Source organism: Caloenas nicobarica, chromosome Z (assembly GCF_036013445.1).
Source record: "Caloenas nicobarica isolate bCalNic1 chromosome Z, bCalNic1.hap1, whole genome shotgun sequence".
In the NCBI taxonomy this organism is placed as follows: domain Eukaryota; kingdom Metazoa; phylum Chordata; class Aves; order Columbiformes; family Columbidae; genus Caloenas; species Caloenas nicobarica.
Window position 1 is genome coordinate 83,068,269 of NC_088284.1, and position 16,123 is coordinate 83,084,391.

Sequence of the window (16,123 nt, forward strand, 5' to 3'; positions counted from 1 at the left end):
TTTGGGGAGGGGAAACAACAACAACAACCCAACGATTAGTGATATTTCTCGGGGACGGAGGAAAAATGAGCATTCCCATGGAAAGCAACGTCATCTTTGGGCTGAGTCCGGGTGAATCGCACCCCTGCAAACAGCATATAGTGCACAATGCAGATGAGGGGTTTCTTTTCTTGTTTCTCCCCATATTTTATTTCTCTCCACAGCCCTGCTGTGCTTGGGGGTCCGCTGGGTGTTTTCTTGGCGGAATATTTTTCTCTGCTCCGCCTTCTTGGCGAGCGAACACCACTCTCGTTGGCCCATGGCTACAACTGTGGATTTTCGGCTCACACGACGGTGTGCGAAAGTTTTCGGGCAGGCCATGAGCCTTTGGGTAGTGAGGAACGGAGGGATTCTCATGTAGATCCTATCCCAGGGTATTTTTTTTGGTGTGTGTGCGTCACTTTGGGACTCCCATTTTGGATGTTAGGGATGTCAGGATGTCGGGCAGTTTACCCGTGATGAAATCGGGAGCGGGCTGATGTGCTAAAGACATCACGGCGTGAGGATCGGCGGCGTCCAACTTTAAAATATTCACCAGAATCGATGAAATTAAAATCCTCTCCTCCTAAATGTGCCTTAGGGCTGCCGTTGCCACCTTTCCAGGGGACACGGAGGTGGCGGTACCCGCCGGGATGCTCCCTCGCCCTCCTCTGTTCCCGGTCCCCCGGGGTGACCTTTGTTGCGGTCCCCGCTTCCCGCGCATCCTCCGCTGGCAGGGGCGGAGATACCGCCCGCCCTCCCCCCAGTATCCTTCTTCGCGAAGAACCGGTCAACCCCCCCCCGCAGGATGTTTTTATATTATTTAGGGGTAGCTAAAGGGGAGAGGGGCAGCGGGACGCGCTGTCCTACGCGGCTCCCCGCGGAACTGGGGCGCCGGGAAGCCTGCGCTTGTCCTGGAAGCAGGGGGGGCAAGCCCTGGCCTCACACTTTACCGCCCCCCAACCCGGCCGGGGTCTTGTTTGCAAACTCTTCGCCCCGTCCCTCCGCCCCCGCGTAGCCCCACGCTGCCCACGAGGAACCGCGGAGCTCGGCGCAGGGACACGAAGAGCACAAGGAGAATAGCAAAGAGCATCTTTATTTTCCGTTCAGTGCAAGCGGAGAATTATCAGTGGCGAGGACCCCCCCGCTCTGCTTTTACAGATCCCCTACAGGAGCGAGCCGGGCCAGCTGAGAAAAAAAAAAAAGTATTAGAAAAAAGGGCAGTCGTTACAGTAGAAATTTTTGTACCCTTGGTTTCTTATCGACACTTTAAATAAAATAGAGCCGTTTAACAAAATAGACACTCAAAAATAGATCAGTTCTCGCAACGTTTGGCACCCCGGGGAACCCCATCTCGCCTCCCCGGCGACGGAAAGGGGACACACACACACACAAGCCTCCCCCGGCTGTGGGAAGAAGCACAGAAACCCAAACCACGCGGTGTAAACCCCCTCTTGCCTCCCTAAACACACGGGGCCGGGGTGGACACAGGCCCGGGGAGGGGGGGAGCCGGCTGCAGACCAACTCCGCTCCGCCCCCGCTTCAGCAACAGGTTCCCCCGCCGGGGAAGAAAAACGGCCGGGTGCGGATTTTGCGCTGTCCTCCGCGTAGGCGCGGTCTGATGAGCCCCACAACCCTCCACCTCGGGGGGATGCTTGAAAATGGGAGAGGTTAAATGCAGCGGTGGGGGGGGACTAAGGGAAATCCTATTGCCGCTACCCCCAGGCAGGGATGCGAGCGCTCCGCTGGTGCGGAGAGCCCCCCAGATGGAGCGTTTCGGCCCCAAAGGGTCGGGTTCCCCCTTGCATTCCCGCGATGGGGTGGAGAGGGGGTCCCCACGCACCGACATCACCTTGTTTTAACGGTCCCCCTGCCTATTCCCGACCTCAAGGGATAGGAAACATTACATGGGGGTGTGGCAGGTGGGATGGGGGGTCCCAAATCCACGTGTTTTGAGTTTTGCTTCCTCGGCACTAACAGCATCAGAGGCGAGGCGGGCGCGGCCATTGAAGAAAAGATCACTTTAATTTAGCATCATCAACACTAAAAAGAGCTTAATTAGCGTGCTCGCTCGTCGGGCACGCTATCAGGCACGTCTTGTCGCTTATCAGACGTTTTAGCGGAGAAAAGCTGCCTGTGGATACAGCGGCATCCCCTGCCCTCCGCCCCACGCGTGGCGTGGGGTCCCCAGGCAGGGTGACCCCCTTTCCCACCTCCCAGTGCCTGGGATGAACCCGTGAGCTCAGGGAAAACGGGAATAACCACGGGATGGCAAAGTCATTACAAACCCGGCGTATGAAAACGGAAGCATCTTTGCATTCACAAATAAACAGGAAAATGTGCAATGTGTGCCTCTCTCTTTTTTTTTTTTTTTCTGTAATATTTCACAGTGTGATCCAGCCAGTTAATGAATAGGCATTTTTTTTTTTAAGTGGAGTGTTCAAAAGGAAGAGAAAATCTACAGATAATGCCATTGATCTGGCAGGAGGAGAAAATCTCTACAACAAAGGGGCTTGCCTATAAATCTGGACCAAACTTCTTGGACCCTCCTACCAGCAGAAAATGAAAGAGTCAAGAGTTGATCCCACTTGGTCCCAGAGAAAGGGAAGGGTGTAAAACCACAGGCTGGTTAGCACTTCTGAGTTAGAAGTGTCTTTTGAAAAAAAAAAAAAAAAAAAAAAGAGTAATTCCTGTTTTGTTCTGTCTTAAAATAGAAGGAAGCAGCAAAAAATCCTGCAGGCAATAGGACCATGACAGAGCTGTTAAATTCTGGCATCAGCTTGGTGCAGGGCTATGTCAGGGCAATTAGAGCTGCACCATGCTGCACTGTGCAGTACCACTGTCAGCCTTAATCTGCGCGCTGATGGGCAGCACGAAATCCAAGTTACAGCCCACAGGAAGCACAACCAGTGAACCCATATTGCTTTGACAGTTGCACTCATCTAGAAATAATGCAAAACGCTATTTAGATGTATACATCACGACCCTGTGCTCTAGGAAGAAAACAATCTAATGAGGGGCTGGGAGATGGCTTGCAGAAAACAAGCGGCGAAGAGGTTGGTGGTGGTGCTGTTTTTTTTCTTTTTTTTTTTTTTTTTAAATTCTTCCTCCCCTCCTGTTACAAATCTTCGTATTTTATCCTGTTGGAACGCCGTGTTGGGGTTGGTTTCACTGAGCTGTTCTTGGCCTCTACAGCTTCACTGAAGAACTTGAAAATAGACGGGAAACTCTTCCAGGATGTTAGTTCATGTCGCTCTGTACCTGCAGAAATACAAAGGTGACAGTTTGACCGGGGGTCATTCTGCTGTTGCCGGACCCGTTTTGTTGATGCAAAACCTGGGGAAGCCACAGAACTGATGGTAGTTAGTCTGGGGGGAGCCCAAGGGGGTTCAGGGTACACACACATATGCACACACATGTATGCACACACACACATATGTACACAAACACACATGCACAGCTACACAGATCCCAGATCCCAAACGCATCTCAGGCCTGGGAAAGTGAGACCTCAAAGCAACCTGTTAGGTAAAGCTTCGCTGAAGCACCTGACCTTGTCCTACCTAACTTGGAAAAAGAAGTGTCTACTTTCCAAGGCTGTTGTACTTTGCACTATTTTGTTTTACATCACTTTTAGCCTCATGTATGTATTTTTAACCAACAGAGAACACCTGACCTGAACAACAACCGATGCATCATGAAGGCATCCTTCGTTCACCCTCTCCCAACAAGCCAACATGGTATTTACGCAGCAATGTGAACCTTTCCTGCTTATCCCTTCCCTCTGTGTACAGATTCATTTTTTTTTTTTTGTGGGTGCTTCTGTTGTTTTACAAGTGTTCCCTTCCACGCATGGCGCATTTGCTTTATTTAAACAAAAAAAACCCCCCACAACAACCCCCAAAACAAAACCAAGACAATGGAGATAGGGAACCAAGAGCTATGAAAGAGTTGGGACCTCTTTCTGGGTAACCCAATTACGTGGAGATGCTGCCTGAAGTCTCAGGATCCTGGGCCTCTGTTTGATACTTTAACATTGTTAATGATAATTCTTTAGTCTGTAATAGTAGGTCATTGCTATGGTTACTCTACAATGGTGCAACACTTCGCTTTCCCCTTCAGCTATTCGCTGAGACCTGGTAACCACATTTGTTGCCTAGCAACAGTTTTGTGACAGTATCACAATCTGGGGGTGACAACAATGAAGGACACGGTGGCCGTGGCCTGCCCAGTGGAGAGAGATGCCACATGGGGCAGCCGGTGGTCCCCGCAGGACGTGGGGTGGCTGGTGGTCCCCAGGGATGCGGGGTGGCCGCCCTGGAGGGATGCTCTGGCACGGCAATACCCGCACATCCACCTTCACATCCCTGCTGGGACCCTCACTCCCTGTGTACCCATCCTTGGTGGCTCCAGGCACACTGTCCCCTCCAGAAAGTGTTAGACAGAGGTGCCACCCATCACATCTCCCTCCCCGGTTCACTCGCAGGCAGCCATCAGACAAGCTCCTCCGAAAAAAAAAAGAGCTCTTGACAGAAAGACACCACTTCCCACACAAAGAGACGTTTTTGTACAAAGAGGATCCACGTCATGTGCACACAGATTCTCCCCCACCCTCTGCAGTCGTTGCATGGAGACAATTCATCACATCTTACACAAATCTCCCAGAGGCGCCTTCTATACAAACACTTCCCACCTGCAAATTCACCCATCCTTCTGCAGACCCTCTTCGCTGGGAGTCTGTCACGTCTTGCAGGTGGTTTTCAGTGCAGACCACCTGCCCCATCCCCTTCGAGAGCCACCCCACAGCCACACTTGCCAAGGCTTGCTCTCACAGAATCACAGAATGTCAGAGACTGGAAGGGACCTCGAAAGCTCATCCAGTCCAATCCCCGCACTGGAGCAGGAACACCCAGATGAGGTTACACAGGAAGGTGTCCAGGTGGGTTTGAATGTCTGCAGAGGAGACTCCACAACCTCCCTGGGCAGCCTGTTCCAGGCTCTGCCACCCTCACCACGAAGAAGTTTCTTCTCATATCTAAGTGAAACTTCCTGCGTTCCAGTTTGTACCCATTGCCCCTTGTCCTATCATCGGTTGTCACCGAGAAGAGCCTGGCTCCATCCTCATGACACCCACCCTTTACATATTGATAACCGTTAATGAGGCCACTCCTCAGTCTCCTCCAAGCTCAAGAGCCCCAGCTCCCTCAGCCTTTCCTCATATGGGAGATGCTCCCACTCCCTTCATCATCTTTGTGGCCCTGCGCTGGACTCTCTCCAGCAGTTCCCTGTCCTTCTGGAACTGAAGGGCCCAGAACTGGACACAATATTCCAGATGTGGTCTCACCAGGGCAGAGTAGAGGGGAAGGAGAACCTCTCTCGACCTACTGACCACCCCCGTCTAATCCACCCCAGGTACCATTGGCCTTCCTGGCCACAAGGGCCCAGTGCTGGCTCATGGTCATCCTACTGTCCCCCAGGACCCGCAGGCCCCTTTCCCCTATGCTGTTCTCCACCTCGGGGTCATCCCCCATGCAGAGATGTCCCACCACAGCAGGAGGATGAAGCTCCCAGCACAACCCCTGGCCCAACAGACCTGTCTCTCAGGTCATGGTACGGTTGGGCATGCTACGGTTGCAATCACACCGACAAAGAGGTTGTCTACCGAAGCTGGTTTTATGGAGGGATGGGCTGCCCAGGCTCACCCTGAGGACACTCCTGCACAGGTCGGTCTCCTCACACAGGTGTCACAGCACGTGGTGACATCACGTTGAGCCCTCAAGAGGCAAAACATCTCCCCGTGAGGGCTTCTGGCCTCTACAAGGACTCTTCCCACACAAACACGTCCCTGCCACTCCCACCTGCCTGCATCCGTCTCTGTCTCCATCATATTCATCCTCATTAATATCCACCGGATTAAATTAGATGAAAATAGAGGCAGCGAACATGATGCTTTTTCCTCCCTGTCCCTTTTATTTTATTTTATTTTTTTTTTAATCAACAGCCTTCCTCCTGTGTGAAAGGGCCATGCAGAAACAAAAAAAATTGACAAAACAATAAGTTTTCTGAAGCCTCCCCGTTCCTTTCTCCATCCTGCCTTCTCCCATGCATCCTCCTCGTGTCCTCGAGAGAGATCAGGCTTACATTCACTGGTGTAACTGAAACTGATTAACCTACAGCTTTCCTGTAGCAACTCCTCTCAACCCACCCCTCTCAAAAAACAATTCATGCTTTGAGTCCAGAGGGACTCAAGGATTCAGCAGTCTAAAGCAATTCTAACACTCCTTATTTTCCCTTTCCTAGTAACAATCTTACTGACAGATGAACAATTTCCCTGGTGATAAAATCACTACAATGGCTATTTAGTTTCCAGGATTATGACGATTCTTTGCTTGATTAATATTGCAATAAGAAAAGCTTGCCAAGTATCTGCCTTGGCCCTTTATAGTCATTTAAAGGTCAAATTTTGTCCTTATGAATTCACATTCAACTACTACTAAAGGGAGAGTCCTAAAAATTTAACACTGCACAGACTGTGCATTTATGATTTATATACCAGAGGTTTGGAAAATTAGACAGAAGCAAAAGGACTTAAGTCCTAAGGGTGATGATAGATTTGGCCATAAGGTTTTCGCCAGAGGAAAAATATCATTGATGGCTACAATCTCAGTTGTGTATTTAGTAGCAGACAAATCTAAATTAAATTCATGAGCAGCCATTTATTTTTTGATAGAAGGAATAATTTGTGAGAGTCAGATAATAAGCTGTTGCACTAAAGCCGAGGTACTCTAAGGTATTTACACCCTTAGCACTCACTAATTTCAAGGGCTGTGACGATAAACTGCAGGATCCAATATACCATATTAAGTGATGGGTTGTCACACAACATACAGTTATTTCAGACATTAATTCTTTGACAAATCTTAGGAGCATGTTGCAACAGAAAGACATATAAAAACTGTTGAGTGTGGGAGACAGCTAGAACATCCTAAAATATGCTAAGGCTACAGTTGCAGGAAAGAAAATAATATCAATCCCCCTGCTCCCAGGCCCACAAAATGAGAGAAATGTCATTTAAACAGAGCAACTGCCAAGTTGCTAATGTAGAACGAGTTAGGGAGGACTGGATGCCTATTTTAACATGTGCAGAACATCATTGGAAAGGAGTTCTGAAGAGAAGGTGGAGCCAACAATGCGCGAGGTGAAATTAATAATGGCTGCCAAACAGTGAACAAGTTTCAGAATCAATTTACCCACCACCACACAGAGATATCGACAGGCAGAAATAAGGATGACTTGCCAATATAGTTGTTGATACAAAAAGATCAGGTAAGGGAATAGTTGCAAAAATTTGATATACAAATCATCATGTCTGGATGACACGCATCTGAGGGTCCTCAGGGAATCAGTTAATGAACTTGCTGAACTACTGGCAATTATTTCTGAGAATTCATGCACAATCAGGTAGGCACCAGAGGATGGAGGTGGGGGTTGGAAGAAAAACAATGCCAATTTGAGAAAAGGAGAATTAATTGAAACTACCACATGTAAAACTTACCTTTGAACATTAGTAAAGTAAGATACCAACATTTAAAAAAATTGCAAGCGCCTTTAGGGCAACAGGAGCCTTAGAACAGAACAGGCTCAGATTTGACAAGAACAGATGACAACCAAACGTGACCACTTTACTGAATCACAAAAATCACCAGGCGGAAGATTTATCAATTTCTGTGTTGTTCCGCATAAGCCAGTCTGACAACTCGGGCGTGGTGGGAACCTGAGGAATCACTTATAATGGCTTATGACCTTCACTGCTCTACTGGGCTGCAGTCACCCCCAACTCCTGTTTGCAAAAGAGTTGCTTTACTCCATCTGAGGACACCTCACAATACTTGAGATTATTGGTAAAGCAGCTCCCAACTGTGCAGCGCCGCACCTGCACTGGCTCTAGATGCGAGCATCATCTCCACCAGTGTCCACCATGCACGTGGCACCTCTGCAGGCTGCGTCCAGACTCAGCATCTCAACTCCACTCAACTCAGCTCAATTCAACTCAACTCAACTCAACTCTCAACTCAACTCAGCTCTCAACTCAATCTCATCTCATCATCTCACCATCATCTCATCTCATCTCACCATCATCTCATCTCATCTCATATCTCATCTCATCTCATCTCATCTCATATCTCATCTCATCTCATCTCATCTCATCTCATCACATCTCATCATCTCATCACCATTCCTCACTGGGTTGCAGTTTGGGACTCTGCTCTCTGTAATTACTACTGCAAGTCTGGAACAGCATCACGGTTCATCAGGCTCACTACGTTTTGGCTGAAGAAAGGCAAAACTCTGCATCTGTGAAACAATGTATGGTCTCTCAGACTGTCCTGGAAATGGGCACTGGTGAACTTCTTGGGAAGTGGCTACAGCATTTGAGAAGACAAAGAAGAATTAATGATATGGGGGTTGAAAATATACCTATAAAGTCCCAGAGGGATCTGTATTAGGGCTCAAGTCTTTTAAATGTGGTTATTAGCGATCTGAAAGAATAACGAGAGCATTTACTAGTTAATTAGATTAATTAGCAGATGATATATTGAATAGGATATAATGCAAACATAAGAAGGAACAGAGAAACAAGGGCAGCCTAAATGGGCAGGAAAAATAAGGAAGAGGAAAAGCAAAAAAATGAATCTGGGATTGGTGCCTGCAGGGGTGGCTGTGCAATGCAACCAGGCGAATGATCCCAGTGGCCATTTGCACATGCATGTGCAAATGTGTTTTCGCTGCCTCCCCCTTCCGCTTCCACTCAGGACAGGCAGCTCTTCACTCAGCGAGACTGACTGAACTCCTCCATGTGCACCCGTGGAGGGAAGGAGCTCTGCAATCCTCATAAATTTGCTCTTGGTGAGCGATTACCAACTGTGCGGGACAAAGGTGCCCTCCTACGGCATCTGCCCACTGTGACGGACAAAAGCCTCCTCCTGCTGCGCTCAGAAGATGCTCGGCACAATGGTGACCCCCCGCCGCGTTTACAAGATGTGTGGGACAAAGGTTTCCCATGCTGCACAGGAGCCCAGGGAGATCTTCCTTATGTGCCTCCTCACCGGAATATCTCTGTGGGGAAAAGTTCCTAGTTTGAAATTATCTCTGAAGATATTAGAGCTCAGGTTTGCTTCTCTAAGTGGTGTTTTGTCCCTAAAAACGCTGGGCTTCAACAAGAATTAAGGCTGCTCCATGCCTCGGGGTTTAGTCCCCATCGGGACAGAGAGCGTTGCTGCTCTTCACCAACCCTCTTGCTCAGCAGAGGGTTCGCAATTGATTTCTGCCCCCGTGGTTGCGGTCCACACCGAGATGCTGCCATGCTGCAAAACATTAATGCCAGATTGGGGCAGGACACTAGCTTTTCGGTCTTGCCCCAAACACCGGCAGAGGTAGCTTTAACACTTAGGATTTAAGGTACAGCAATACAGAAGGCCCTAAGTCTCCTCAAAACTTGATTTTAATGCTTCAAAGGGTGAAATGCAGACTTTGGGGGGGCATTTGCATGAATAGAAGCACTTTAAAATGTATACAATGTGTTTTACCCTTATTTCCATAACTCTGAGATGCAACACAATTCATTCTTCCATTACAAATGAATGAACAAACAAGCCAGTCCCTTCTGACCTGGGAACGTGGGTGTGATATGCCTTTCAGAAAGGATTTTTCCTCCTAAAAGTTATGAGTCAATGGAAATTTCTTTCTTTCTTTCTTTCTTTCTTTCTTTCTTTCTTTCTTTCTTTCTTTCTTTCTTTCTTTCTTTCTTTCTTTCTTTCTTTCTTTCTTTCTTTCTTTCTTTCTTTCTTTCTTTCTTTCTTTCTTTCTTTCTGATGTTATACACACACACACACATTAAAACCTTCATATAAGGATTTAACTCTTAGGTATGTACTTCTTTAATTCTGCAACTCTGTAGTGACGTAACAATACTGTTCAAATCCCCACATAAGTGTGAGAAAAATATACTTTTGCCTCTGTTGCATCTATCTTTCTGGATGCTATTAAATGACTTCTGTATCACACAGTTATTTGTAAAGAGGAATTTAACTTTTTTAAAATTTTTTTTTTAACCTTTGAGTGCATCAGATGTTATTAAGAATGACAGAACTATTTTTTAATTCATAAGGTTTCTCCATTTATGATTCCTGGGTCCTATGGATCTGCACAGGAGGAAATTACCGTGTCTGTTGTGAGTGTTTTGCTCTTGCTGATATAAACCTCCAGGTCTCAAACCCCCGAAAAGAACAAGCTCTCAAAGCATCACCAGTAAAGCTAAGGAAAAAGGAGATTAAAAAAATATACCTTGCTTAAAATCACTAAATAGTTCTGACAGGGAGGGTGAGAGCATCAGGAAAAATTGGGAAGGAGTCCATTAGTTCAAGAGCTTTGAGAACTAATGACCTTAGGAGCTTCTGCACATGCACTTCTAGACATCTCAATGATAAAGAAAGGTTAAAAGCTTAGGCAAAATTAAGAAACAAGCCATACACCAATTAATAAAATGGATGCAGTGATTTCTGAGAGGACATTAAAAAACCCAAACAAAGCCCAAACCTTGGTGTATTTAGTTTGGCTAAGAAGTAATAGTTTTTGGAGTCATGGGCATGATAATAATCTAAAAGCAACTGCATAGGGAAATGAATTATTCGGAGGAGCCAAGAGGGAAGAAGCAGAGAAACCTGAAGAAATTAAATACAGCTTATAAAGGGGGCTTAGACATGCAGTAAGCTGGTTTAGATGCAATATTCACCCAAGGAAAATTGTGGGAACCTTTGTGGTAATGCTAGAGGATAGCGTACACATACTAAAGACATTTTATACTTGGTTATTATCTCCTGTGATACAGACCAGTGTTTATTTTTGTTGGACATCTATTATCTCTAATATCTCTAGTGGGATGATGGAAACAGAGCAACAAGCATCCTGCCAACCCATAACAGAGATTACCCCTGAACTCCCCTACTTGCAATCAGCTTTTTCCCACCCTTCGTTTAAACCACACAAACTACTCACATGAAGCTATTTAAAAAGGTAACAAAATATTTAATAAATTCCTCTTGCCCCATGAGCAACGATGCAAAGATTCACACAAAAGCTCAGTGCAAGCAAGGTTTGCAAAGTGGGAAAGAGATGGGAGGCTAACACAGCTGTCACTTTTCGCTACTCTTCATTAAATATTAAGGGCAGTCCCATGAGCACGGGTCATTTGTTTGCCCCTCTGTGTGCTAACTGGTCAAATAAGTGAAAGTTGTAAGGTTGTTCCCTCCTGAGTGCAGGTTATCCAAAAGTCAGGTCATTTTTTGGGTCACCAGAAGTCAAGTCATTTTCTTTTGAGTATATATTAAAAAAAGAAAAAAAAAATAGATGTCAAACAGCTACAGGGACTTCCCAGTAAGAAGCAGGCAGTGCCCTGCATCCAGGACAGAACTGCTCTTAATACCAATGCAAATAGATGTAGTAATACAAATTGCACACAACGGCATTAAAAAAAGAAAAGAAAAAAAAAAGAAAAAAAAAAAAGGAAGGAGCCACAAACAGCTAAAAACACAGGCTGATTAAATAACATTTCAAGACACACAACGGTTACAGGATCTCAGGCTGTTGGCTGCTCCAGATTGCTGCTCTGGGGTAAATAGTCCTAAAAAGCAAATGTGTGTCCTTGGTCCCAAAATTTCACAAAAAGTCTTTTGCACAAATGGGCAGGATTGCGGGCAAACAGGTGATCCCCTGTAGATTTGCTCTTACCTGTGCAACGAACACCATGAGACTGGTTTGATGTGGGCACAGGCAGAAAATACCAGGTGCTGGGGCTGGATCCAGACCCCTTGAATAGTGGGAGGGCTGGGGGAGGTTTTGGGGGGCACCATTCCCATGAACACCTCTCCGAGGTGCCACCTCTTCCAGCCTTGCTTTTGGAAGGAGAAAGAGAGAGACTTGGCCACCTGGCAAAGGGCAAGGACCATGGCAGGCAGGAGAGATGAGGCTGAGACAGCTCAAATTTCTATGATTCTATCTATGATGCTACGATAAATTTGCACTGGGACCCCAGCTGTCCCCAGGCAACTACGAGGATGAAGATGCACAAATGCAGCCTTTTGAGGAGTGCCAAGCAAGAGGATGCCGCAATGAGAAACAAGGCCCCTCCAAATTCAGGGCAAGGTGGTGGTGGGGTTGCCTCCATGAGAACCTCATGTGCAGATATCTCTCCTGCCAAACATCTGCGGTACCGTCCTGCGCTATGAGAGGCAGCACAGAAAACAGCCAGCTGGTGGGACACTAGATAAACTCATGTCAGGATTCCTGGGGATCCAGTTTGAAAAGAGAGGACACTGACTTTGGGGCCATGCTGAAGGCAAAGCCACTGAACGTGTGCTCCTGGTGAAACACCACGTGATGCTCAGGGGATGTCACAGCATCCCACCTGTCGCTGGCTAAACCAGACCTGCAGTGTGTTACTGAACGACAATCTCACTGGCAGCAATTTCAAGCACAGAGAATGTTTGAAGGACAGCAAGCTATTTCTGTGGTTGAAGAACCACAGAATCCTTTAGGTTGGGAAAGACCCTTAAGACCATCAAGTCCAACTGTTAACCCAACACTGCCCAGTCCACCACTAACCCATGTCCCTGAGAACCTCATCTCCATCTGTTCAGCCCCTCCAGGGATGGTGACTCCACCACTGCCCTGGGCAGCCTGTTCCAATGCCCGACAGCCCTTTGGGGAAGAAATTGTTCCCAAGATCCAACCTCAACCTCCCTTGGCACAAGTTGAGGCCGTTTCCTCTGGTCCTGGCGCTTGTTCCTTGGGAGCAGAGCCCGACCCCCCCTGGCTCCAAGCTCCTTTCAGGCAGTTCAGAGATCAGAAGGTCTCCCCTCAGCTCCTGTTCTCCAGGCTGAACCCCCAAGGGGTCCAGTATAGATGTGCTTGATATCACACAACTACAAATTTTAAAACTCAAGTTAAAATGACGCAGCATGCAGAGAGAAGTAATCAGGGGTTGAAATTATATTTTTATCTATATATCTCTGTATCTCTATATATCTATATCATCTATATCCATATTTTCTGTATCTACTCATCTATCTATCTATCTATCTATCTATCTATCTATCTATCTATCTATCTATCACAGAATCACAGGATGTCAGGGATTGGAAGGGACCTCGAAAGCTCATCCAGTCCAATCCCCCCGCCACAGCAGGAACACCCAGATGAGGTTACACAGGAAGGTGTCCAGGCAGGTTTTGAATGTCTCCAGAGAAGGAGAACTCCACAACCTCCCTGGGCAGCTTGTTCCAGTGTTCCGTCACCCTGACTGAGAAGAAGCTTCTTCTCAAATTTAAGTGGAACCTCTTGTGTTCCAGCTTGAACCCATTACCCCTTGTCCTATCATTGGCTGTCACCGAGAAGAGCCTGGCTCCATCCTCGTGACACCAACCCTTTATATATTGATAACCATGAAAGAGGTCACCCCTCAGTCTCCTCTTCTCCAAGCTCAAGAGCCCCAGCTCCCTCAGCCTTTCCTCACACGGGAGATGCTCCACTCCCTTCAGCATCTTTGTTGCCCTGCACTGGATTCTCTCCAGCAGTTCCCTGTCCTTCTGGAACCGAGGGGCCCAGAACTGGACACAATATTCCAGATGAGGTCTCACCAGGGCAGAGTAGAGGGGAAGGAGAACCTCTCTTGACCTACTAACCACCCCCCTTCTAATACACCCCAGGATGCCATTGGCCTTCCTGGCCACAAGGGCCCAGTGCTGGCTCATGGTCATCCTGCTGTCCACCAGGACCCCCAGGTCCCTTTCCCCTACACTGCTCTCTAATAGGTCATTCCCCAACCTCTACTGAAACCTGGGGTTGTTCCTGCCCAGATGTAAGACTCTACATTTTCCCTTATTATATTTCATTAAATTTTTCCCTGCCCGATTCTCCAGCCTGTCCAGGTCTCTGGATGGCAGCACATCCTCTGGCGTGTCAGCCACTCCTCCCAGCTTGGTGTCATCAGCAAACTTGCTGATAGTACACTCAATTCCCTCATCCAAGTCGTTGATGAATATATTGAACAATACTGGTCCCAGTACCGACCCTTGAGGGACTCCACTAGATACAGGCCTCCAACCAGTCTCTGCCCCATTGACCACGACTCTCTGGCTTCTTTCCTTCAGCCAGTTTGCGGTCCACCTCACTACCCACTATCTATCTATCTATCTATCTATCTATCTATCTATCTATCTATCTATCTATCTATCTATCTATCTACCTATCTATCTATCTATCTATCTATCTACCTCTATAACTACACATTTACCTGTATTTAAAGACAAATATAAAAATTCTTTACCTGTCAAATGTGAGATGGGATATTCAGGTTACATCACATGAAGATGTTTTTGGGGTAAGAACATACCTTTGGAAGGTATGGGATCTCACCACTGGAAGTTAAGAAACAGGTCAGAAAACAATCTCTTGGGAATATTATAGGTATAGCTGGCCTTGCCCTGGGGGATGTGGACAAATTAGATAACTCCTTGAGTTTCCTCCTATCCAGCCCAGTCTTTAATAGTCTGTGACTTTATCGGCTTTCTTTAGGCAAGATGTAGACCTGATTGTATTTGCAGCGTACATCATAATAGTTCTGAAGCACTTGAATAATATACATTAGTGAGCTAACGAAATTTTTTAAATGTAGATGCATTTTTTCCTATAACAAATTAGAAAAAACCAAACCTTTATAAAATTGCACCCAAGAGCACATATAAAGTATTTAACATTTGAAAACCATCATTTTCTGAACCAGCAGAAATAAAAATTATCTTTTAAATAAAGAAGTTTTGACCTGCTCAAAACCCCACACTTCCTGAGAGAACATACATCCATGTGGCTCCTTGGGCGAGACCACTAAAAAAAACCTATTTAGGCTTCGAAGCTTCTACAGGTTATAAACCTGAAAAATACTAATTTACACGACACATCTTAACATGCTACAGCATCATACAAGCAGCCAGTTATGTCTCCTTTCCTCCGCTGCTTTCAAGGGCATGAATAATGGAGTTTTCTAAGGGAGAAACCATCCTTACCAGGATTTTGCAGACTGGGAGGCTCAACTGAGACTGGTGGTATCACCAGGAATGGACCCGGGCTCAACGTTAACAAGCACACAGTGTTTAAAAAAACATATTTAAACACATCTAAAATGTACTGCAGCAATACCCGGGAGTTAATTTAATTTGAAATACTGCAGGGTGGACCTTAAAATCTGAATTTATTCCAAAATGTGTACCCCTCATTGGCAAGCTCTGCTAATTTGGGAGAGTCCTGCCTGTTCCAAGTAGTTTCACGGATGACGGCAGGATTGGAGGTGTGAAAGGACTGGGTGCTCAGAAAATAGCTACTCTTACTGATGGTGTTTTACGATTATTTGTTCCTAAATAATAATTGTGCCACCCAACATCGGGACAGAGAATTAATTATTGGAAATAATTCAGAGAATGCCGATATCAGCTACTTCAGTGGAGAATATAATGTATCTGTAAAACCCACCAAGCAAATGAAATTATGTAAATCACCCGGGGAACAGCTGCACCAGCAGCGTGAGCATGAACCGACCCAGCTTTGGCGCTTCCCAAAAACACAGCAGCCAAGGCAACACCGTAGAAATGGCATCGCCTGCACCCGGAGCAGCTAGGAAGGGCAGCAACGCTTTAGAATCCCGTGTTATGTGATAGCAGAGACATCCCATCTAATAAAAATGGGAAAAAGCCCTTAATCAACGGCAGGATAAACACAGACTTGTAATTGCAATACAGCAAATTTAAAGTAAAGCAGCTGAATATAATTTTCTCCCCTTTCAGGCAAGGAGTGGAACTTGGAGACCGGCGTGGATGCCGACACAGGCAGCTGTGGAAGTAAAGAGGGTCTTTCCAGGGATGGGATTGAACTTGTGACTAAGGAACAAACTGCAATGGGGATGAATGTGCACGGGGTATGAGGCACCACAGCAAATGCCCAGCTTTTTTACATTTCAGCAAGAATCTGAATTCAATACATACTAGGTCTTTAGTGA

General features: G+C 46.5%; 1 protein-coding gene across 7 annotated transcripts in view; it reads right to left on the reverse strand.

Annotated features, from left to right (window-relative positions):
- Positions 1 to 2,665: 2,665 nt before the first annotated feature.
- The window catches only part of ARB2A (ARB2 cotranscriptional regulator A), a 265,885-nt gene continuing 252,427 nt past the window's right edge, over positions 2,666 to 16,123 (reverse strand). For 5 of the 7 annotated variants that reach the window (XM_065656369.1, XM_065656370.1, XM_065656366.1 and 2 more), the window contains one exon: positions 2,666 to 3,279. In XM_065656369.1, coding sequence (XP_065512441.1) covers positions 3,137 to 3,279 — 143 coding nt within the window. In that variant the 3' untranslated portion in view covers positions 2,666 to 3,136. The remainder of the gene's footprint in view (positions 3,280 to 16,123) is intronic. The other 2 variants (XR_010607838.1, XM_065656372.1) reach the window with 2 other exon arrangements.